This window comes from Harpia harpyja, chromosome 12 (assembly GCF_026419915.1).
Source record: "Harpia harpyja isolate bHarHar1 chromosome 12, bHarHar1 primary haplotype, whole genome shotgun sequence".
In the NCBI taxonomy this organism is placed as follows: domain Eukaryota; kingdom Metazoa; phylum Chordata; class Aves; order Accipitriformes; family Accipitridae; genus Harpia; species Harpia harpyja.
In genome coordinates, this window is record NC_068951.1 from 2,864,384 (window position 1) to 2,888,026 (window position 23,643).

A 23,643-nucleotide genomic window follows, 5' to 3' on the forward strand; every position below is an offset into this window, starting at 1 on the left:
GATAACTATATTTGTCATCCTCTCCCAATTAGTCTACTGTACATTTTGGAGTTTAATTGCACCTTGTTCTTCATTTAAATGTCATCATGTGCATATATTTTCCTCATTCTTTAGTAAATTTGAGAAAAATTTGACATTAAATATAGATTATCTTTGGATTTTCATAATTAACACAACTGAACTGTCTTCGGCCTAAATACATCTCCTTATGCTATAAATCTGGCCGCTCTCTTGGAAGCGGGTATTTCCAGGGGCACCGTGGATGTGGGTTTGCATGCCCCTGGCACCAGTGACACTGGGGCCATGCATAGGTGGCACTGGTGGCTGTGGTCAAGACGTGGCCTTAGGGTCCCCCACAGAAGTGAAAGGATGGGCAATCCTTGGGTTTTCTCTCTTTTGGATTTTTTTTTTTCTTTTTCTTAATTTTCATAGCCGATAACATCTTTAGGAGTCTGATTTGCAAATGGTGGGTCAGGTTATTCCTGGGGAGATGGTGGAGGTGAGGGGACTGGTTCACCTCCCTCCGTCCCGCTGCCAAACCTGCCCCGGGCAGCGAGGGACGGGCAGCCCCGCTCAGCCCTCCTCTCCCGCATCACCCTTAGGACGAGACACGTCGGCTGCTCTACGCGGGTCGCACCTGGTTCCCGCGGATCCAGATTAGAGGATATTCAATATATTGATGTACAAGAGAAAGCTCTGGCCAAGTGACCCGCGCCTCCGCATCCCGCTGCCTTTAACGCTTCAGCCGCTGCCCAGAGCTCACCGGCAGGACTCTGTACCTCCAGCCTCCCCTGGACCCAGCAAAGTTGTCACCGGGGCTGGGGACGTCCAGCCACGTCCCCCACCTGCGCCCCGCGCCTGTTTGCTGACCTGGTGGATCAGCCCAGGCTCCCCACGCGCTGCGGCAGCTCGGAGGGAGCAAGACCCGGGGAATAGCTGATGGTGAGCGATTCCCCGCCATCACCGCAGAATTCAAAGCCCCGTGTGAGCGTGGAGCGTCTCTCCTGCCATAACCAACATATCCCGGCCCCAGCCGGACCCCGCCGTGTCCCCGCTCCGAGCCCCCAGCCCGGCCAGGGCCAGACCTGTGCCGAGCTGCCGTTGCAAGGGAACGAAACCAAAGCGATGGCCCAATGCGCCAACGCTGCCAGGGCAAGGGCGCGATGGGACGCGCCGGGATCGGGGGCTGCCCCACGCTGCCGACGTGCCGGCCCCCACGTCCCGCAGGGTCTCGTGCTTGCCGGGCTCCCCCCCTCCGAGTGATGCTGGCATACTGGGACACAGCCATCCGCCGGGAAGAGGCACACGGGAGCTGCTCCATAGCCGACCCTCTATTCACACTGATCGGTGGAAGAGGCTGGGACCAGCATGAGCCCCCCACCACCCACCCCAGGACCCCCCCCCGTGCCTGCCGGGGCAGCTGGACACAGCCCGTGGGGCACCCACTGCCGCCTCCTGAGCACCCGCCGAGCTGGAGGGGATGCTGGTGGCCGGCAGTTCTGCCCACAGCCCTTACCACAGCGATGCTGGCACTGAAAACAACCCTCAGGCTTACAAAAAAAGAAGAAAGGGGGAAGGGGAAAAGCAATGAAGGAAGCTGTACGGTCCTACCTGTCCCTTAGGAAGAGGCTCAGTGCACAGATCATCCCTACTCCCTATTAAGAGAAAAAAAAAACCAAAACACGCCGGTCTGTGCATTTCCCAACTGCTCCGGGGCTCGGCGTGTCCAGTACGGGGACTGCAGCTGCTCGCATCCCTGGAAGGAGGCTGCTGCCGCCTGAGAGGACAGGGGAAGGAGAGGAGAAAGGAAAAGTGGGAAAAAAAATTAAAAAAAAAAAAAATCAAGGAGTAGTCAAAAAGTGTATTAGAAGCAAATTTGGAAAGAAATCAATGGCATGTAATTAGCTTTGATTTTTCTTCACGTTTTGTTTGGCTGGGGGTTATGTATAGACTCCCTATATGAGCGGAGCGGAGAGATTAAAGCACGGAGAACAGGTGCCAGATCACGAGCCGGTGGCCACCAAAGCATGACAGCTCCATCACCGCTGTCAGGAGGCACGGCAAAATAAACATATAAATAAATAAAGGGGAAATCATGCAGGGAGGAGACGGGCATTTGCTTATTTACTATTTTAGCTGCCGTTCCCCCTACCCACACACACAAACCATCCTCTCAGCCGGACAGGGGCCGTGCGGGGAACGGGGCTGTGCCCAACGCCTGCCCGTTGCCCCAGCCCCGCTCTCCCCCCGGGTGCCGTGGGGGACCCAGACGAGTCCTGCCCGGTGCGGAGGGTCACACACAACGATAGCGATGTCCCTAAAACCATGTGAAGGGAATCCCGTGTCCCCACTGGCAGGGATGCTCCTACACACGCACATCGCCCCAAAACCTTCGCCGTCCTGCTCTGGACGTCGGTGCAAGCCCGACACGGATGGTCACAAGGAAAAGAGAGAGGCGACATGTGACAACTCGTCCCGTCTCCAGCCAGCATTGAAACACACCTTTAAATCCACAGTTGTTTCTGTTTGAGGTTTTAGTTGTCCTCCTCTAAATGGGAGCGATCCGTACGGTGCTTGGAAAGCGACGCCGCACGCGGGGATGCCGGCACACGTCGCTATTCCTTAGGTAAATACAGGCAAACACGAGGCTGAAAACGTGCCTCCCGCACACCACGGTGTGATGCGAGAAACCCAGCCTGACAGTGAACCTCAGCCCTCCCCGCACCCAGCAGCACGGAGAAAAAGCTGTTTTTTCTTTTTTACTAAACCTGCTTCCTAAGAAACCTTTCTACAGCTGGAAAGTCCAACTCCACACGGCAGCGTTTTCCAGCCAAAACTTGGGAAACAGGCAGAGGCTGTAGGGAAAGAGGGACCTGGAGGGCTCTGGTGGGAGCACGTGTGCGGCCACATACGTACACACATGCAGGGGCTTGGATGCGTTACGCGCGCGTGTGTGTGTGTATATATAAATGTGTGTGGGTGTATACACACACATGTATATAAATATATATTCCCCCTGCACAGCTTTCAGTGATGAGTTGCCAACCGTGGCTCCTCACCCTCTGAAGTTGTGAGCTATTTTTTTTTTACCCTTTAACCTTGAAAATTAACCTAAAACACAGGGTGCTGTACACATGACTTACTCAAATAAATTGCATCCTTAATTATGAACACCCTCAGCTCCTCTGTGCTCCAGGCCACGCCGCCCCAGCGGACACCCCCCTCCTGATGAGTGGTTATTGAACACGCGAACAACAATCAACACTAATTAAATACTCAGCTGTTGAGAGGAGACAATGTTTATCAAAAAATGCAAGAGGAGGGGAGCGCATCTTCTGTTTTCTATAATTAGTTAGCAATATTCCCCAGGCGGTCTTGGAAATCGAACTCGGGTTTGTTCACATCTGTTTGGCACAGCAGACAAAGGCCACCGTGGCCCCGTGCCCCCCCCCCACCTCCGGACTTACACCCCAGTAAAGCAGACGGGGCGCAGCGCCCGCACGGTGCCACCGCAGCATCCCCGGCCAGTGGAGGAAGGCCACCCGCCCTCCTCCTCCTCCTCCCTCTGCGGCTGTCAACGATGGGAATTCGGACTTCAAGGGGGAACGAGCTGCTGGAACGGCTCTTGGCCGCAGAGATCCCATCCCGGGCAACCACGGTGGCTTGGGCAGGTGGAGACAACCCAGCACCACGGGGTCCCCGTCCCCCACGACCGACCCCGCAAGCACGGGAGCTGCCGGGGGCTCGGAGAGGAGGGAAAGGGAAGGGTGAGGGCACAAGGTGTCTATACCTTCCCTCGCACCCCGTTAAAACGGAACCCCTCATCAGCAGGAAAAAAGATGTGAATGCAATTTTATACCTTTTTAATTCTTTAATTCTTTAGCAGTTTTCAGCCAGGGAAGGGGCAGGATGAGGCCATTAATTTCCCTCTGTCTCACGTTATTACCGGCTTAAAGATCTACTCAGCAGCAGAGGACAAGAGTTAAAATTTCCCTGAAGGAGGGGAAATAAGGCGATTAGTGATCGCCAGGGTTTGAATACCGAAGCCTGGGACAGCTCCAGATAAGAAAGCGCTGGTTTCATAGTTGGTCCATGAATGAAGAACAAGAGGAACAAAAAACCTCTCCATCATACTCTACGCTCTGATATTTATCCAAGGGCTGCTGAACAGTCCCCGTCCTGCAGACCCACACTAATATTACCCGCCTTCCTACACACTGCTGATAGTACAGACGAGCCTTGTAGTGAAACCGGGTTTGCTAAAAAACCAACCTCGGGCAATGTTCTGACGTTCCTACGCTGGCAGGCGCGGTGCTGCGAGCCCCTTGCGTACGCTCCTATAGAAACTGCCAGACCTATCCCACACGCTCGCTGCTATCACCCGTAGGCATCCCCCTGCACGCAACACTCCTACGCTACGCATGCAGACGGACACGAGTGCCCTTCTGAAGTCTATTCCACTACATTAACGGTTCGCCTTTCCAAATACTGTACATAATTCAATATTAACGAATATTCTCCGTCCAGCGTAGTCCCCAGCCCGACCCCGTGGCGAGGCGGGGCAGCCGCATCCCCCCCCCCCCCGTGCTGGGAGGATGCTCGGGTGATGCTCGGCTGCCGGTCCAGCGGGAGTACGAGCCCTGGGGATGCCCCCGCCGCGGCCCCCTCCCGCTCCCCGCCAGCAGCCGTTGCTTCCCAGCCTCGGCCCCGCTCGTCGCTTCGATCCGTCAATACTGGGCGCAGTCGCTGGGAAGGGCAGGCACGGCCCCGGCCCCGATCGATAGGCAGCAGCCGCCGGCCCCGTGGGTGCTGCACTTGTTGAACGAGGCTGCGGTGGAAAAAAAAAAAAAAAGAAACCGTGTTTAATACATTCCTCCTCCATACAAAGCCAAACCTAAACGTGTGGGAGCAAGCAGCGGGGCAGCAACATCTTTTAGTGTCTTGCAGAGGCTGAATAATGGCAGCGACGGCGAGTGCTGGGAGCTGGGGAGGAGCGGCACCTCGGGACACGAGCCCGTTCTGCAGCACGTCCGTATCGCCGCTCCTGGGCTTCATCCATTGCACCTGACACCGCTAACGACATACAAGCTTTGGTAGTAAAATACACCGGAAAAAATAGATTATTCTTCCACGCAGCTCAGTGGTACTGCTGGGCCCCCCGGGTCCTGCGCACGTGCGGGTGACGAGGGCTTCTCCCCGCTTTTCGTCCCCTCTTGCTCTAATCACCAAGAGGGAAAGCTCGCTGGGGATCAGCACGTGGCTTCTCTTGGCAAGTTTGGAGGTTACAACAAACAGCAAATGATACTTTCACGGTACTTTCCATCCCAGGGATCTCAAACCACTTCTATTAAGACCAGGAATTAATCCGTACTGCCTCCCTACAAGACCGAGAAGGACCGGTACCCTCCGTGCACAGACAGGACCGCGCTGCGGATGGGGAAGGGGGGGTGGCACCGGTGCTGTGAGCCGGGATGGGACGGGATGCTGGCAGAGCAGAAGCTGCCGCCGTTGCGGATGCGCTTTCCAACTTGCTCAGCTCGTGGCTTCGGCGTTACGGGCTTATATAACCAGACTCCAAAATCAGTACTTTGCCCTTACACTCCACTGCGATCTACCCTAAATACCTACAATATTTCTGGTAGTAAACAATCTCCAAGACTCGTTTCTTAGAGCAGTAGCAGATGGTCAAGAGCATTTCCTGAAATTGAATATTATAATGAATTTAGGATCAAAAAAATTTACATAATAATCTGTTTTAGATTCTGATAGTGAAGAAACCTACACAGAAACTGCTTCTTTTCAGCTATTTGAATTAAAGTATAAATCTTCAAGTACTTTAATTATAAACAAACTCTTGCTATTCCAGATCCATGAAAGAAATTGAAAAATTAACTACCCCCTGAAGCTCAAGGCCACATGTCAGGCTTAATTCATCGGCGGGTTTACCTCTTGTGACCCAGCGTCTGGGCTCACCCAACAGCAGCTGGAGCAGGATGCTCAGGAGCCGTGCGGCCGCACTCGGCCCAGGTCTTGCCTGTTGCGTCTGGTTTGACTTGAGATTTGGCTGATTCTGTCGAGTCCCCATCAAACTGCACGGCCAGCACATTCCCACAACATCTCAGCTCGGACTGGAAATCTGCAGAGCTCCCCAGGGAAGGCAAGAGCTCTCAGACTGGGCCAGCGTTACGGCCTTTGAGCTCTTGGCTACGGGGTGTACCCAGGTCGGGACCCACAGCTGGGGATGGGGATGGAGATGGGGATGGAGATGGGGATGGAGTGAAATGAGAGGGGAAGGACAGGATGACATGGCACAGGTAGGATGGCATGGGATAGGATAGATGGGATGGGATGAGACAGGATGGGACATGACCATGCCGACCCAGCTGTGCCCAGATCCTGGTGAAGGAAGGTCCTCCAGAACAGGCACAGAGCCCCGGTCACACACAGTCACCGGGAACCGCGTCCCACCGTGCCTCCCCCTCGGGGTGCCCGTGGGACCTGGGATGAGACACAAGTGCTGTCGGGTCCTCGGCTGGAGATGCTGACGGACATCCCTGGAAGCAAGGAGGGCATCTGAAGAAGCAGCAAATACAGCAGCAATGGCCAGATTCCTTAAAAACAGTCCCAATTTCCATGAAATTAACAGAAAAGCATCCTGTCCAAAGCCAGCTCTCCTCCCCAGGGCCAGAGGGGCGAGCTCAGAGCCCGTCGGAACGACCCGTGTCGGGCTGTGACGAACCTGCCGCAGGGGCTGCCAGCGGTCGGGGCTCCGGCAGAGACATCACCGTCCTCCCACGGCTGCTGGACCACGGAAAAATTTCACTTCCCACTCTCATGCCGGGAGATGCAGAGGGCCTTCCCTTTTAGAAAAGCAAATATTTAGTCTAGATAAAAAAACCCCAAGAGCGTTTTCCCCAGGTAATACTAGTAACTAAAATAATCACATTCACTTTGCTGGTTTAATTTTATATTTCCATTTCTACCTTATCTTTTTTCTGCAAGCATCATTAAACCACACCATAACAAAAATACATGAACTGTTATTCTTTCAAGAGAAGCCATAAACCACCTCAAAGCTTTTCAAGTTTATTCTTATCTCGTACATCTTCCTCTGGTTCTTTTTTTTTTTTTTTTCCTTCATGCATTTCAGAAAGGTAGTTTTCCCTAATGTTAAGAATAGTTGCATTGAAAATGAGATGCTGCCTCTGAAAAGCCCCTCTGGAGGATTAAATAAGTAAAATATAGCCAGAAAATAAACTGGAACCTCATTCAAATAATTTTACAGGAAGAAATCCTACTTTACAATAGGTTTTCAATATCACTTAGAAAATTCTTAGAGTCATATATATATGTTCTTAATTCAGGACCTTCCATTAAAAAAGACATTACAGAGGGAACTGAAAGGCCATTTAGTACCCTTGTTTATATAAAAATGCATATTAGGCACAGATGCAATCTCCAGCAAAAGACTTGTGATATAGTTTGAATAAGCTCCGCTTTGCTGAAAGGTGCTAATGAGGGTTGGCAAAGCTGCGAAGGCGCCGCCAGACACCACCACCTCATTTATTCTGCCGGGTAAGGCGAACCCTCGCACATCGCTCTTGCATCTCCCTCGCTCTTAACTATTCTCCCGCTCGCCGATTCCCCCGCGGTGCTGCTGGGGAGCGGGGGGTTCGCCCGGGCTCCGCTCGAGACGGTTTTATGGCACCGACTTGCTCCATCCTCAGCGGACAGGGATGGGGCCGTGCGAGCGGCTTGGTCCCGGGTTGCAAACCTGCCCGATTCCTCCCAGCTGCCGCTCATGGGATGGAGCTTGTGTGCCAGGAACGATCCCGAATGGAAAAGGAGTATCTCTCCTTGCTGTAACTCTACGTCACATATATTTCCTGTACGACACTATCCCATACCTCGATATAAGCGTGCACAAAGAGACTTGGCTGCAGCACTGGTGGGACAACATCCATCCTGCGTCGCCTGCAGCATCGCTCCAGCATCCGCTACTTGTTCTCCCCGCGGGACCCCCATCGCTCCCATCCCCACCTCCAGCTCCCCCCTGTCCCAGCCCCACGCCGGTACCCGACCGCCCGAGCCCTCGCTGCAGAGCCAGGAAAGGGGATATTTCCCAAAGCACTGGCACCTGAGGGAAGGTGAGGTGACGGCGAGGGGTTCCTGCGGGACCGGGTCCGTGCCGGTGTGCCCAGCCAAGTCTGCAAACGGGGGTGTCAGCCTACAGCACCCCGACCCCGGGGAGGCTCAAAAGTACGAAGGGAAAGGCACATCTGCAGCAACAGCTTTCAAAATGGGAAGAGCGATTGCAGTTTTGGGTGATGGAAAGAGGAGAGGAGGGAAAGCATCATTTTACTACTCGTTGCCTCCTGCAGGAGAAGCAGGCAATGCTTGCCCCCACAATTAATTAAACATTGGAATAGTGCTAATGATTTGTATAGGCATGGAGGCTTCGACCTGAGGCTCTCTGAGCCCTCAGCAGTGCTGGTCACCCCAAATTGCTCCACAGGGCTGATCCTGTTCCCACTGCCCGCTTCGTCTTTTTTCTAACTGCCCGGACAATTTGGGGCTCGGACATTTCGGTAATACCTCGCCAGGACCCTGAACCCGCAGGGTCAGGCGGACTTTTCATCTGCTGTACAAACCTTTCAAAGGCAGCTTTAAAAAAGGTTCGGAAAGGACAGTTATACCCAACTGCAGACAGTACAGCTTCCGTCCTGTGCGAGTGGCCGTGAAAAGGGACGCGGCAGAGTCGGGGCCGGACGCGTGGGACGCGCAGGATGCGATGTTCAGGTCTTCAGAGAAAACAGCTGAGCTACCGCTTCCCAAGCGCGGGGAAAACACTGCTGAGTTCGCAGCTTCTAAAACAGGCCAGCGGGGAAAAAAAAAAAAAAAAAAATTGGCAGGTTTAACTTTGCATCAATTCACAGCATATTGTTACATTTTTAAAGTATATAAAACTATTGATCATAAGCAAGGCAATTACTTCTGCTCATATTTAAAGCCATGCGGCCGGCGATAAGGAGCCATCACTGAACCCACCCAGCCATTTCACATGGAGGAGGCAAAAAACCTCCATCAGAGGGAAAACCCAAAGCGGAGGCTCCTCGCACACAAGCCCACCCCGGCCTGCGAGGCTGGAGGTCTCTAAACCAGAGTCATGGTTAAATCGTGAAAATTGCTTAGATGGGAACAGTTTTGGACATCCTACTTAACAAGAGGCTAAAATACAGGTGACCCTAGGATGTACCCCCAGTGTACCGACAAAGTATCTCCAGAGGCTTCAAAAACCATCGTTAAGTGTAATTACTATTCCCAGACCCATTGAAAACACGAGGACTTCTTCAGCTACCTCCAAACTTCCATCATTTTGAGTTGGGCCTCAAAATACCTTTAATAATCCTGAGACTGAAGCCCAAGGGAGGTTCAAGCATCTTCCCTTGAAGCAAAATAAGCCTTTAACCTCCCAGTCAGACCCCCCCAGCCCCCTGGAAGATACTGGTACAAAATCCGAGCCGGGCAGGCATCACGCACGGCACAGCCACTGCAGAAACGCCTCTGCGGTGACCAAACCTGATCGTACGCAATATTTGGGTAGCAAGTTTTGTAGAGAATAAATATCACACTTCAATTTCATGGTAACTTAGGAGGGTTTACTGGCAAATACCATGGCTTTTACATGGTTCTACCAATTACCGAGCAATTACATGTAACCTAGATCTGGAGGACATACAGCAGCGCTATAATGTATTCCTCTCTCTGTTAAAAAGAAAAAGGCAGTTAATAGAAAACACTCTTCTTTTTTTTAAATTATAAACCCCTCCACAATATTCCTGTGTGACATTATTAAAACTCCACATCAATACCAAACCCAAAGCAAAGACTGCCATCCCATTAACACATGAGTTGTGGGATGATCAATAAAAATTTACTTGAAACTGCACCATATGTCGCTCCCCACAAAGTTTTATTATTCAGATTCATCAGTTTGTACCTCAACCCCCGTGCAATTAAATCCCATTTAGCAGCACTGACCTTCCGATTTGAACTTGTCATTCCTACAGCTGGTTTGGAGTTTAACAGCACTTTTAAATAATGAAAACCAAATGTCTGCGAATTAACGGTGGGGTACGGGGAGCCCTCCGCCGGGAAAGCCCTCCCGTGCCGCTGCCGGCGGCACAGCTCCCGCGCCAAAACAGGGAGAGGCGGGGAAAAAAAGGGGAAGAGCGCCGGCACATTTTAACATGTTGTAGCATATTTGTAAACATCGTTAATCACGGATTAGCAGATGGTAATGTTAATTGCACCTGTGGAAGTAACAAGACCTCAAGGTTGATTACATTTACAAACTCAGATTGGGGCTGCGGCACGGCAGAGGATTCCCCACCGCTGGCGAGGAAGGTTCCCCTTGGGCGGCATTTCCAGCACCGGCCGCTCCTGCCCCAGCCCAGCAGCATCCCACGTTGCTCCCTTCAGCCGTGGCACCATCTCGAGCTTTGCAAAGACAAAGGTGTTCTCTGTTCCAAAGCCCTTCCAGCCTCAGGAAACCCCATTGGGACCCAGTGATGGATTTGATGGAATGGGATTTTTGCGGTCGCGTTGATAATCTGTGCACAAAAGCGAAATCTGGGGCACGAGCTGAGCTTCTCTCGCAGCGGGTTCTCCCTGGAGTGGGTTTTGGGGGATGAAAAGATCTGTGTTTGTCCTTGTCTGAGGATAAAAAGGCCAAGGCGGGGAGCGCTTCTTCTGACCAAGGAGGACAAATATTTTGCCACTGTGCTTAGAGACACTTTGATTATTGAGAAATCATTTTGGAAGGGCAATTACTAAATTTTAAAATCAATTTGGTAAATAAGCCTCTGAAAGGAATCCATGACAAGCAGCAGGGAAGGAAAAACTGACTTTCAAATTACACACACACACACTTTATTCATATCTAAATATCAAAGAGACTGTATGTACAAACAGAAGTAATCAGGAAGCATGTTTTGATCTTGCTGATGTACACAAAAAATGACAATTAATGTCCTCCTTTATGATATAAAGCCTGGAGTTTTTTACAGTTACATTACAGGGACGATTACAGTCAAGCTTAAGGCTAAAAATAATGAAAGACTATAAAAACTACATTTTAACATTTAAAAATATCCAGGAAATTAACTGGAGAAGCAGGCAATGATCCAATTAATGGATCGCATTTATTAGATCAGGGGCAAATCGCACAGCACAAAGCTCCATCTCCAAAGGTGTGAGTGTGCACAGGTCCCCGTGCTCCTCGCGGGTCTCAGCCCAGAGCAGGATGGAGCTGGGGCTGAAGGAGAAAGCATCAGCTGCAGCAGATACATCCAAAGCCAGCCGGGCGATGGCAGGGGGCATCCCGGTGAAACAAAGCGGGGCCAAAACTTACCAACAAGGGAAATGGGCTAAATGCAAACAGTAGAGCCATCTGGAGTGGGATTTACTGCACTCACTAAAGCCTGTATTGCAGCTCTCAAGCAAAAGAGTCTGAGCTGCAGCCCTAGTTACGTGCTCAGATTCCCATCTCTTAAAATTCAAGCCTCATGCAACTCCCAATAAACCTTGTCTGATACTCCAGTGCCAAATCAAGGTGCTCCGTGGATACAACGGCTGTACGGGGAAATTTGCAGGGGAGTCACGATAGCTGCTGGACTGACGGGACGAGTGACTGTGGGAACTTCAATCTACCTCACTCACCCCATCGGCAGAGCCGCTGCGGGCACCGAGGTTTCAAAGCTTTTTGGAAGCCTTCCAGAAGTAAAGTAACTGCTCCATCGTTACTCACCCGCCTCCTCATTAGAGGGGGTGAGCCAGCATGGCTAAGCACAGCCTGGCAGCACCCAGCTTTCCCAAACACGCAAAGCCAGTGACGTGCATCCTCTATTAAAGTACTGCTCAGATAAAAAAAAGAAAAAGAGAAACTGCCGTTCCTATGAAATCGGAGATATATATACTTACCTATAGGTCAAGAATAAAGAAACAGCTTTATCCTCATCCCTGCTGCTAGAAAGGAAGGATTCAGTTAGCCCCAAATGCTGAATCTTTCCTCCAAAAAATGAGCAAATCTGAGCCACGGGCACCCTCTGCTGGGGCACCCACGGCTGCGTGAGCAGGGCTGGTGGTGGGGCTGGCCTGCAGCCTCCCAGGCCCTGAGCCTTTTTATTTCAGCATTAAGGGGGGGGGGAAAAAAAAAAAAAGACACATTCAGCCCACAAAATGCAAGAGCTGTCACCCCAGCAATGCACCAGTTCAACTCTACGCAGTGACCAGCTCACCTTCAGACTCGGGTAACAAAGCCCTGCTTGCACGACAGCCGTCGTTTCAGAGGGATTTGGGTTTTGTCCTTTTCCACTGGAGAGGGCGAAGGGGCAGCCACAGCTCAGGATACATGCCACCGCGCTAGGCGCCCTCTCCATCGCGGCCACAGAAGCGAGTACTCGACACCTTTCAAGAGCTCCGTGTCCTGTCCTGTCCCCCATCCCGGGCACCTGGGGCGTCCCCAGCCCCGCAGCCACCCACCGCCGCAGCACCCACCGGCCAGGCCCTCCCAGAAACCCACGTGAAAAACCTCCACATCCACAGACCGGTTTACAGACTTCATTTAGCTCAAAGGAAAGTCCTAATTAGTCACTCTGAGTGATTTACTTGTTCATTTGGAAGGGGGGGAGGGGGGAGACTAAGCTGAATTGTTTGAAATTATCCCTAAAGGGCACTGTAAATTAAGTGTTAATGAGGAATCCTATGCAAAGGGCCACAGTAGCTAAATAAAATAATTAAGGTGCTAAGTGATAACATTCATTTGGTTCTCAATAATTTAGCCAGCCTGGTTTTCAACCAGGATATTTGCAAATGAAGCCACCCTCACCCCACCCCCATACCGTCAGTGGGGACGGTGGTGCTGGGGCAGCTCAGCATCCAGTAGGATCAGCCCCACCATGGAAAGGAAACTTCCCCAGAAGAAGAGAACAAGATCCTGATTCCCCTTCCCACCTGAAGGAAGCGCTCTGTTCCACTAATCACACTCTGGATTTATATATGACACACAAAGGATTGATTTGAGTCTACAACCAATCTTACAGAGGCTTTATTTCAATGGGCTGCGTTTTTCCCCACTACAGCTGTTTTCAAACAGCTCACGTCCATCCTTTGGCAGGGCTGCAGACCCAGTTTACAACCAAATACAACACGGTGTGTTTTCAGACATTCAAGCAGCAATACGTAACAGAGAAACCGCCTCGTCATGAAGAAATTGCTACTGAGTAGTCCCAAATCATACCTGGCTCTCACCAGCACCCTCTCGGCTGCTAAGTGGGCGGTGGGCTCGGGCATGGGGCACAGGGTGGGCACGGGGCATGGCTGCTCTCAGCGGGAGCACCAGCCAAGCACTTTCTCTCACCTACAGCCCAAATTCTCTCCACAGCACGAGCGACGTACAAAGTCCCCCGTGCAAAAAAGCACAAAGCTCGCAGCTATCACCGGGTATTTTACTGCAAGAACTGAAGGATTTGGCTGTCTGCTTTTAAAACCTAGCTTTGTCTCTGTTCCTTGCAGCTGCTCCTCCGGGCTGCCGGTGGGAGGTGTTACCCAGTACACGCAGGTGTCTGACTTCAGCATTAAGCCAGGGTTCTGGTGGTATCGCAAGTCAGCCAAGATGCAGCTCAGGTCAGCAGGGCTCTCCCCGTAACTTGCAGCGATGGTGAAGACCCTGGAAACAGCACTTCCATATCCACACCAACAGAGCACAGCCACGAAATGCTGGGCAGCTTTCCCCGCCAAAAAAAAAAAATTTCAATCACCGTGCCTCAGCTTTTGGCTGCAGATGGAGTGCAGGAGAATACCTGTAGGAAAGTAAAAATAAATAAATAAATGAAAACCTATCTTTTTTTAAACCACAAGAAAATCATTCTGCAGGCCTGGATGTTTGTTTGATTTTTAAATACAGAAATTTGGACCATGATGCCTTTGTGCTTAGAACTGTTTTTACCAGTAGCAACAGAGACGTTCAGCGACTCGATCCCGGGGTGAAGCGCTCTGCCAGGGGGTATGGCCAGCATCCGATGGCACAAGAGCTGCGTCTCTAGGGAAAGTCCGTCACCTTCACTACCTGCAGAAGAAAGACACTGCTCAGGTCAGCTCACAGCCGCTGCCACGTCCCTTTTCCCCCCCTCCCGAGTACAGTTATTACTAACGCTCTGTCACAACAACACCCTTGCCCCTAAGCTCACCAGCAACTTCACCAGCTCCCATGCAGCAACAGCCAAGAACTATCAGAAGCAAGATAGGCACCTTACCTGCCTTCCCTTCCTGGCTCACTCCAGCCTCCCCAGCTCTGTTCTCCAGTATCTGAGGTGTTTTTGAGGAACACCTGCGCAACACGCCTGCAAGCACAGCGTAAAGCGCAGAGCCTTGTAGTCCGAGTACAAAGATCCCCTGCGCAAGTAGCCACCGTGCCAGCAGACAGCTGCCCACGTGTGCGGGCTGCTGCCAGAGGGACAAGGCAGACAAGAGGCCACAGGCCTGATCTGGTCCAGCAAATCCCACATCCCTATTGATAGTGACGGGTTCAGCCTTTTCAGCACACAGTACCACCAGCTGGGTGCAACTTGTGAATGCAGACAGTTTAACCAGAGGCTTCAATTGATTAGTTGTTAAACCATCCAACAGCCCTGATATGTTTGGGCTGATACACTGGTGAAACAGAGTTGAAATCTATCCCAGGTCATTAGTAGTTGTTTGACTCGCACTGTCACAAAGGGAAATGGAAAGGGAGAGGCTTTAAACAATCCTGCGTGCAGACAAGTGAAAATGCAGAAGACCACAGACCTCCCAGCCCGCTCGGCTCCCCAAAGAATTCTTCCACATTCATTATTTAGAGCTACACAGACAGCTACATGGCTGCAAGAATAGCCAGCTCATTTCAAAGACGTGCTCACCCTCTGACAAAATAGGCTCAGCATGCTGGAACGTTCCCCTTCAACAGCCATACCCCGACTCCAGCTGAACCCCAGACTCATCCTGGGACGGCACTGGTGGGGCACACGCTGCCTACCAAGGGCTTCTGCGCCTCTGCCTGCGTGACCAGTGCTGTCACCAAGGCCTCGCTCAGCTCACCTAAATGTAGACACCTACCTGAAGTTTTAACACCATACACGGATGCTTTTGGCACTTTTATGGCTCTGGAGACTCATTCTTCTGTAAGGCAAATGAGCTCCTTGCTCGGCTAAGTTGCCACAAAATTCTTCCCCTGTTGCCTACTTACAGCACCTCCCCAGCAGCTCCCCTGCCTCATCCCTGTGTATTGATCTGTGCAACACCCCTCCGACTGCACAGGGTAGGAAAGTGCTGTTATTCCCATTTCATAGACTGGAAGCTTGAGGCCCAGTCTCCTGTTTTGCTGGCCTGATCTAACTGGCAAGATGCATTTTGTGTAAGGAAAAGAATGCTTTGGGTAATGCATCTTGCCTCACCTTCCCACAAGAAATAAGCCATACAGGCAAAAGCATCGTTTGGCTGGGGTAAACAAACCTTCAGAAAAACGAAATCCCATCCTAACCATTATTTTCCTCCTGCTGTAAGCTAGCAGTGCAGACAAGGCCTGGGTGAGTTATCCAAGGTCACAGGGGAAGCCTGGGTGACACAAGGAATCGAAGCCAGGTATCCCACAGCCCAGCCTGCCTCTTCATCACTAGACTGTGGCTCTCTAGGGATGCTTCCAGAAAAAAAAAGATTGTATTATCCTACTTTTTCCTGATTCAACACAGAAAAGTTTTACAAGTTACAGTCATATTTGCCTCCTGAGCCTCTCAAACCACACTCTCGTGGGACTCTCCAACTGGGACAGCAGCTATTGCCAGAGGTGCAATAGCTCCTGGAGCAATCCTCTCCTCTCCCTGATAAGGGTCTTACGATTCCTAATAAAGGCAGCAATTTTGCTTCCAGCTTTTACAAAGCTTTTTATGGCTCTGGCTGCTTAAAATAATTAGGAACCATAAATTCAGGGCAAAAAGACTTGCACAGAGTGTGACACAAGGGAGGGAGTATTGACTGAATCAGATTAAATCCTAGTTTATACTGGTGAACAAAACACTTCCCACTTCAGATCTTTAACTTCCATCTCTTTGCTTTGTCCCTCACGGACAGGCCTCAAAGACCAGAGTTAGAGCTTGGCTGAAATGATAAAAAACAGGTTTCCTGTCCCGTTTACAATTAACACCACTGTACCCACTGCAGTTTCCAGTGCAGGAAGTTCAAATCCAGGCAGAAGCAGCCGTGCTGACAGTTCAGAGAAATATGCAAAATGAGCATCTTGATAAAACCACCAATTCCATGAATAGCCTTAAACCCCAAGCTAAAGACTGCATGTGTAAGAAGAACAAATTACCCAGAAACTCTTCTTGCTCAGACATCTAACTGCTCCCAATCTGTTCCTGTTCGCACAAGGCTCCCAGTCTTCAGGGCAGCCAGCCTGCCTGTCACCTTCGGCAATGATTCCAGTGCCGACAAGATTAAGCTGGACTGTCCAAATCACTCTCTGCCAAGCCAGCGAGGATGCCAGGAGGGTGAATTCAAGTCTGCAAATGCTTAACTTACAAGACAATCTGTGCAAGGCTAGGAAGCTCACTACCATGCTAAATTATCTCTGCTGCTCTCTGCAGCTGCAGGTACGCTACATATTCAGATCTAGGACGTTTCTTCAAACAACCTCAGCATCAGACGACTGTAATGTTCAATTTTCTTTTCAGCGAAGAGTTAGTGCTCAGCAGAGAGTTGAAATCATTACTGCTGCAAGGTCCGGGAGCTCTCCTCATGCATCTACCAATCAGCCTCCAATCTCCCTTGATAAAAGGATATTTGGACTTTTTCCTGGAGAAATCTCTCATAATTCAAGGTAACGACACCACTGCCGCTTTCACCCCCTTCCTTTCTCCTGGTGTTGTCGTCGTTTCTGGGATGCATTTCTTTGTGGTCCATCAGCAGTGCTGCCAGCCTCCCTACTCCCTTTATAATATAGCTCCACACATCTTGTAGAGATGCCAGATTTGCGGCGTTGTCTTGTCAGTATTTCTCAGAGTTCAATAAACATTTTAATTAAAGGAATGTCTTCTGAGCCAAGAAAACCACAGCACGGGGCAGGATTACAGCCCCTTGATGGCTCATCTCCAGCATGACACTACTTCCAAGTGTGAAAGCTCAAACCAGCTCTTGTGCCAGGTGACACAAAGTGGGGACATACGGCATGGCCGCACAAGGGTGCCTAGAGCAGCACTCCTGTGTGAATTTCTTTCTCTAGCTGCCACGAGGCCGTTACTCCCCTTCTCTTCACCTTCTGGGAGGCTGCACAACCCCAAACTCTGCCTACGAAAGACAGCATCCTTTTCAAGTATCCTCCACACAAAGAGGGGGCAGAAGCAGAGGGCCCTGTAGGAATCACCCAGTTTAGGTGCTCAGGAAAGTGGCACCCATTGCTCAAACAGTGCACAGGTCTGGCAGGGAGGAGGTTACACCTGCTCCTCCTGCTGGTACTGCAGCAGCCAACAGCCCCTGCCTTCTCCTAGGTGTACAAAAGCAGCCGCTGACTGGTCTCCGTGCCACAAAGCCCAACTTTGTGTTCAGGTCATCCCCAGCAACAGCTCCTCATGCTTCTTTCCAGACCTGGGCACAGAGATATACTCCTGGGTTTTTTTAAGGGGAAACATGACAGAGCAAAGACATGGGACAGCTCACCATTACAACCTCAGCACAGCAAGAGCAAGCACGTACCTCCTGGGTCTCTCATTCAGGTTTGTGGTTTGTCAACACAGAAAATCCAGGTTTGGGGCTCTAGGACAGGATAAAAAGCGCCGCAGAACACAATGCAAAAATACATGCTGTGGCTACACTGACCCAGACCTGTCCTGCCACTGAAAATTGCCATCCAGACCCTCTCCAGCTACTAAACTCCCTGTTCATCTACACAAACTGGTTTGTTCTTGCAGTTCCTACTGGGAGGCTTCTCGGCTCCCCCTCTTCTTCTAGGTCCCTATTTCATTTCCAGCCAGATCATTCTCAGCTTTTCCTTTTGAGACCAAAGTGTGATGTAATGTAACAGACCTGCAACTAGCTTTCGAGTGAAACATCGCCCCGATCATTCCCTCACACATGCACTTCCACCAAGCCCAAAGCTCTGTAAACTGAAATACCTATTACTATAATAACGGGTTTATTCCACCGAAATTCCAAGCAACTGATGACAGGAACATTTTCCACATCCTCTGGCTTGCTGACCGTTCCCACGACTTCCCAGCCTTCTGCCGTTTTAGCCTAGAAAGGGAAAGGAAACAAATGTTAAAAAATCGCCTACTTTTCAAGCTTAAAAAGAAAATAAGTCATGTATGCAAACACACTTTTTTTTTTTATGTTTTCAGTTAAGCTGACTGGCTTTTCTAGGTTTTTTTGGCATCCCTTGAATTTTTACCACCAAAGTCCTCCCAGTACCAGCTCACAAGCATTGACTTAAGGAAAAAAAAAAAAATTTAAAAAAAAAGGTCATTTTCCTTCTGGTGTTTATTCCAGTTCAGCAAGCAAACAAACAGCAACTGAAAAGCTCTTTTTTTCTGATACAACAGTTCTAGGAAGGTTTTTGCCAGGAAAGCATACAAAAAGAGTAGTGTTAAACAAATTAGCATAACGCTAATCCACAGAGCAACGCAGTGGAAGTTCTCAAGTGCAGGCTCAGCCATCAGAAGCCCACAACTTTTCAAACACAAGTGCACGTTTTCAAACTCAGATGCCAAAAATCAACTCATACAAAAGGCAGGGCACTCGACACTCAGTGCCTCACACATCCAGAGAACCAGCCTTCCCTTCCACACCCTAGTAAAAAGAGCCTTAATTATTTGTCTTGGAAATCCATTTTAACAATAAAAGAGCTGCTGCTTCTTGCCAGCTTCATTTCCTGTGAAATTGGCACTTTTTACATTACGTTATATCAAATTTACACCAGCCAGGCAATGCCAAGGGTTAGGCCAGGGAATCTGGGTCCAATTAAATGAACTGCTGCAATGGCTCAAAATGTTAATAATTCAAGCTTTACAGTAACAAAGTGATTCTTCCAGCTGTTTCAATTAAATATCAATGTATTTTATGTATCTTTCATTTCACCATCATCCAGAGCTCCAGCTGCCGCAGACCTATTGTACGGCTGGACGAGGGTTTTCTAGCACCAAGCGGGAAGAGCCCAGGCTTACCCCTGCTCGCCCTCCTCGCAGTTGCACCAGACTACAATGAGCTCTTCCTCAAAGTGACACAGGCACACACCGACCCCGGGAGCGCAGACCGGGTGTCTCCATTCCCCTGAGGGTCTGCAGCCTCTGCCCTCCCACCCCATGCTGAAACCTCCATCCCCACTGCTCCCCCAGGTCTGGGGGATCCCACACAAACAGGGGAGGGCAGATGAGAGCCTGCAGCTCCCCACTCCTCGTGCACACAATATTCAGCTGGTCCCCAGCCAGGGCACAGGGGACCTCCACGAGGAGTCAGGGCAGTCACACGGTGCTGCCACAGGGGATGAATACGCTCTGCCAATTCAAAGCAACATCCCTGGGTTTGTTTCAGTTTAAATCATGTTCTTCCATGTGCGTTCCCTTTCCTTTTGCAGCACGTTCTGCAAAGGGCCCGATCTCACCTCGCTGCATAGGTACAGCAAAAAAAGATTCCCAGCAGCTCACAACAGCCCTGGTTTCTCCTTTCTCCCCTGCTCCAAAGGCTGCCCAATGCTGCCATCATGTGCCTGGGGCCCAGGATGCTGCCTCTGCCAGATGCCAGGCAAGACTTGCTGCAGGCAGCAGCGCTAGCTCTGGTCTCTATGTGGAGAAAGGGAGACAGACCCCGTCTTACCAAGCTTGCAGCCTGAATACGGGAGATATAGACACAGCGTTATCCTGCTATCGCCATCTTCCAGTAAAAGACCCACAACTCAGACCTGTTACCCACCCGATGGAATGGGACTGGGGGTGCACGCCTGTCAGAGGTGGTCCGACAGCACAGACCACAGGCAGCGAACAGGAATGCAGAGCAGGAGCACAGGACACTGCAAATAACTGAGTCCTCTTCCTGCACTCCTCTCTGTTCAACAAATGCAATATTTGAGGTTTCTTGAAAGGAAAGGGAAAAAAAAAACCAAAAAACATGGATCATTCTACCTTCAAAAAGCTCCGGAGATCATCTGTGCTGTAGACATCGAAGACTTCCATAGCTCCAGAGCTAGCTTTGCTCACTGTCGGAGTCAAGGGGCAGCTGCAAGGAAAAAAGAAAGGAAAAGTGTAATATGACAGCAAAAAAAGAAATCCAGGAGAATTTTTGTTTCTGTATTTCCTTCTCTTGCCTCTGCAACCCAATTCCAACTAGCCCACTAAAGATCTCGCTCGCTATACGGATATATTTTCCTATGGAGTGTAAGAGGGCTCAGAAATTAACCCAGGAAATAGGTTACAGCAGTTTCGTGCACAGATGGACAACCGAAACACAAAACAGGTTAAAACAAAAAGTACCCAGGGAGGTTCCTTACCAGCCTGGAACACCACGTCCCGCAGCCTCCCTGCAGAGTGCAACGCAAAGAAGCAGCTAGCCAAATTCATCTCTCAAGCTCAGTCCTAGAAATCCCTCTAAAGAAGCTGTCAAGCAATGCAGGCTAGAAACCTCTCTGGGAGCCGGCAGGAAAAGAAAGAGAAAAGCTGAGGGAGCAGATAACCAACCCCATACCTGTTCCTCTGGCTTGTCACCACTCTGTCCACCCCCAAGAAGTACGCAGAGCGCAGCAGTGCCCCCAGGTTCATGGGATCCTGGATCTGCTCCAACACGAGCCAAATCAGCTGTCGGTTCGGACGCTCTTCATCCCCCAAATCAGGCTTTTCAGCTTCCTCCAAACTCTTGAAACGGAGAGGAGTGGCCTCCAAACAAACTCCCTGGTGGACCCCACCTCTGCAAAGAGCATCCAGCTCTCTCCTTTTGACGTGATGCACGGGGACTCCCCGGGCCGTGGCCTGAAGGATAAACTCGCTCATAACGAGCCGCTGAGAGCCGCTGCTCTGCTTGAGGAACAACCTGAACAGGTCCCTTCTCGACTGAGAGAGGGCCAGGGAACACGGCGCGATCCCAAACAAGATCTCTGAGCCTTTAGTCCTCTCGATGGACAGAGGCTTTCCTTCCAGCCTCTTCCTCACCCTCGAGAAGTCAGTCTCTTGCGAGCGCCACAACTCCCTGTTGGCTGCCGCAGCCCGCCTGGCCCCTCTCTCATACGACACGTGCCACGGCCGTGGCCATCTCTGTGGGGCCAGGCCCTCGTGGGAGGTACAGGAGTCCGCCACCACTCCAGAAACCTCCGGGAGGGCCGGTGAGGGAAGCTGACCTCCGCCATTCCCGCCTCGGGGTGGCCCTTCCTCATCCCCACCCAAGGCCGGGGGCCGCTGCTCCCGAGCGGAGCGGTATCTCACCACCCCCCACCACCCACGGCCGCACTTCGCGGGTGACAGCCCCACGGCCCTCCAGATGCTGGACTTGAGCGCTCGCTCCATGGCTGCCCCTAAAGGCCTTTCCACGCAGGAGAGGCCAGGGCAGGCGCCGGCGGCCTGCCCGCGGGAGGCGGTGCGGCCTCAGACCGCGGCTGAGCTGACAGGAGGCGGCCCCGCACCGCCCCACGGACACGAACGCGGGGGGGGGGGGGTGCAAACCCACTCCAGGGACAGCCTGGCCGCAAAACCGGGAGGGCGGCAGGGAGCACGGACACGTGTGGGGCGGGTTGAAGGGACTCCCCGGCACAGCAGGAGGAACTCCCGGTCGCAGCGGCCGCCGCGGACACGCGTGGGCCCCGCCGCCTCCCCTACCGCCCGCGTGCGCCGCCCCGCTTCCGGGCGGGCACGCGACGGCACCAGCGAGCGGAGGGAGGGGGGCCCCGCCCCGCGCTGCAGCGCCCCCTGGCGGTGGGCGGGAGCGCAGCTGAGCCGGCACCCGACTCGTTCCCGCCCTTTATAACGGTCACCCCTCACCTCAGCTCCCCTCACCTCAACTCGGCTCCCCTCGCCTCAACTCCCGGGCACTGAAGCCTCTCCCTCCAGCCAGAACCCGAGGAGGGGCCTTAGCAGCCGTGAGGGAGAAGAGGGGCTTCGTCCCCACACCCCTAGGCTGAGCTGGGTCACCCCATTGGTGAGGGCTGCAAAGGGCAGGGCTGGTGCTGCCCCGAGTCAGAGGGGAGCTGACACACACACAACCCCCTCAGCCTCTGCTGACAGGGCCTTAATTAACCAGAAAACAGCCTTTAACCACTTCATTAGGGCATCTCACAAAGACTGGGCTGAGGGGCTGCATCCCACAGACCCCAGCCCAAACAACCAGCACCACCCAGGTCCAGCAACAAAAGCACCAGCGCTTTGGGAAGTCCTGGCCCTGGCCTAGCCCGGATATTTTTAATACTAAAAAAATGAGTGACTGAACTGCCTTTAGCCCAGGGAGTGGGGATTTCTCTCTGACCTCGTTCTCAAAGGCCACGTGTGCTCAGGCGGGCTGTAAAACCCCACAGACAATGGAAACTGCCCAAACAGCATCTCATCGGCTGGAAATGCACGTTCTGAGGGCAACGTCCTAGCCTAATTAATTACCGCCCAGGCACCGTAATGGCAACATGTTTCTCCAGACACAGGCAGAAAGGGCTCCGAGAGCATTGGGCACTCACTCCAAACCTGTAACTTTACACCAAAATGCTGCTCTTCTCATTAGGCATTATTTTAATTTCATAAATAGGTAGACAAGGGGACAGGTGAACAGGGAGCCAGGTCATTCACAGCAATAGGTTTAGGGCTTCCAGGGGTTTATCCCTCAGTCAAACGTGCCTGCATGGGCCATGGGGGACAAACCACGACAACATTGGTTTAAAAGGCTTTTGCAGAGAGAACCAAAACTGTTTCAGTCCTTTTCTATACTGTTAGTCTGAAGCATTGATGACTTATCTCAGGCCTCAAAAATATAATGAAATTGTTTTTGCAGGTTCACAGATCTCAAGTAAAACCATGTTTTTCCTGCTGCTTACCAGAGCCAACTGCGCTCGTGGTTCCTCCCCCCGCCAAAAATGAGAGCTGGGACTAGTCCCCTGAGATCACATAATCTGCCAGATAAAACTGCTGTACCTCCAGCAAACAAGTTAACGTAATATATGATGTATACTATATATGACAAAAAAAAAAAAAAAAAGCACAAGAATAGGAAAAAAACATGGTTTTAATTCTACAAATGCTCTCTACTTATTTACAAGGTATCCAAAATATCTGCCTCAAATTCAGCAATGGCAGCCAATTCAGCTATTCATTACTTATTTGCAAAAACCTTGTATTTCAACGACAGCAAACCTGAGCTTAGGAATGTGCCTCTGCGCTTGGACAAGCTGAAAGGGGACTGGGGAACAAAAAATGCCTTCAGTTAATGACGACGGTAATCTGTCTTGCTTCGAGGCAAGCACGAGAGACTGAAAGAGTTCAATATCCAAGTCCGAGTACCAACAGCGGCTCATCCCTTGCATAGTTTAGTCAAATCCAGCCGTGCCCAGCAGCCTACCTGGGGATTTCAGCGAACCCCCGTGGAGTGCGGCTTCAT

The 23,643-nt window shown here is 51.3% G+C and overlaps 1 protein-coding gene and 1 long non-coding RNA gene across 2 annotated transcripts; both read right to left on the bottom strand.

Annotated features, from left to right (window-relative positions):
- Window positions 1–3,516: 3,516 nt before the first annotated feature.
- LOC128149152 (uncharacterized) lies at window positions 3,517–8,274 on the bottom strand. Its single transcript, XR_008237550.1, has 3 exons — window positions 8,138–8,274; window positions 6,740–6,860; window positions 3,517–6,554 (listed from the first exon to the last, which is right to left on the bottom strand). It is a non-coding gene; the product is annotated as an uncharacterized LOC128149152 (long non-coding RNA).
- Window positions 8,275–13,090: 4,816 nt separating this feature from the next.
- MRM1 (mitochondrial rRNA methyltransferase 1) lies at window positions 13,091–21,875 on the bottom strand. Its single transcript, XM_052804488.1, has 5 exons — window positions 20,764–21,875; window positions 20,205–20,298; window positions 18,204–18,324; window positions 14,009–14,128; window positions 13,091–13,862 (listed from the first exon to the last, which is right to left on the bottom strand). The coding sequence occupies exons 1-5, from the start codon at window positions 21,573–21,575 to the stop codon at window positions 13,813–13,815; spliced, it is 1,197 nt and encodes a 398-aa protein (XP_052660448.1). The 5' UTR covers window positions 21,576–21,875; the 3' UTR covers window positions 13,091–13,812.
- Window positions 21,876–23,643: the final 1,768 nt, after the last annotated feature.

Coding starts and splice junctions, on each gene's coding strand:
- MRM1 (XM_052804488.1), bottom strand. CDS start 21,575: ATGGAGCGAGCGCTCAAGTCCAGCATCTGGAGGGCCGTGGGGCTGTCA. Junction 18,325..20,204: donor ATCTCCGGAGCTTTTTGAAG/GTAGAATGATCC, acceptor TTCCCTTTCTAG/GCTAAAACGGCAGAAGGCTG. Junction 14,129..18,203: donor ACCCGTTATTATAGTAATAG/GTATTTCAGTTT, acceptor TTTCTTCTGCAG/GTAGTGAAGGTGACGGACTT.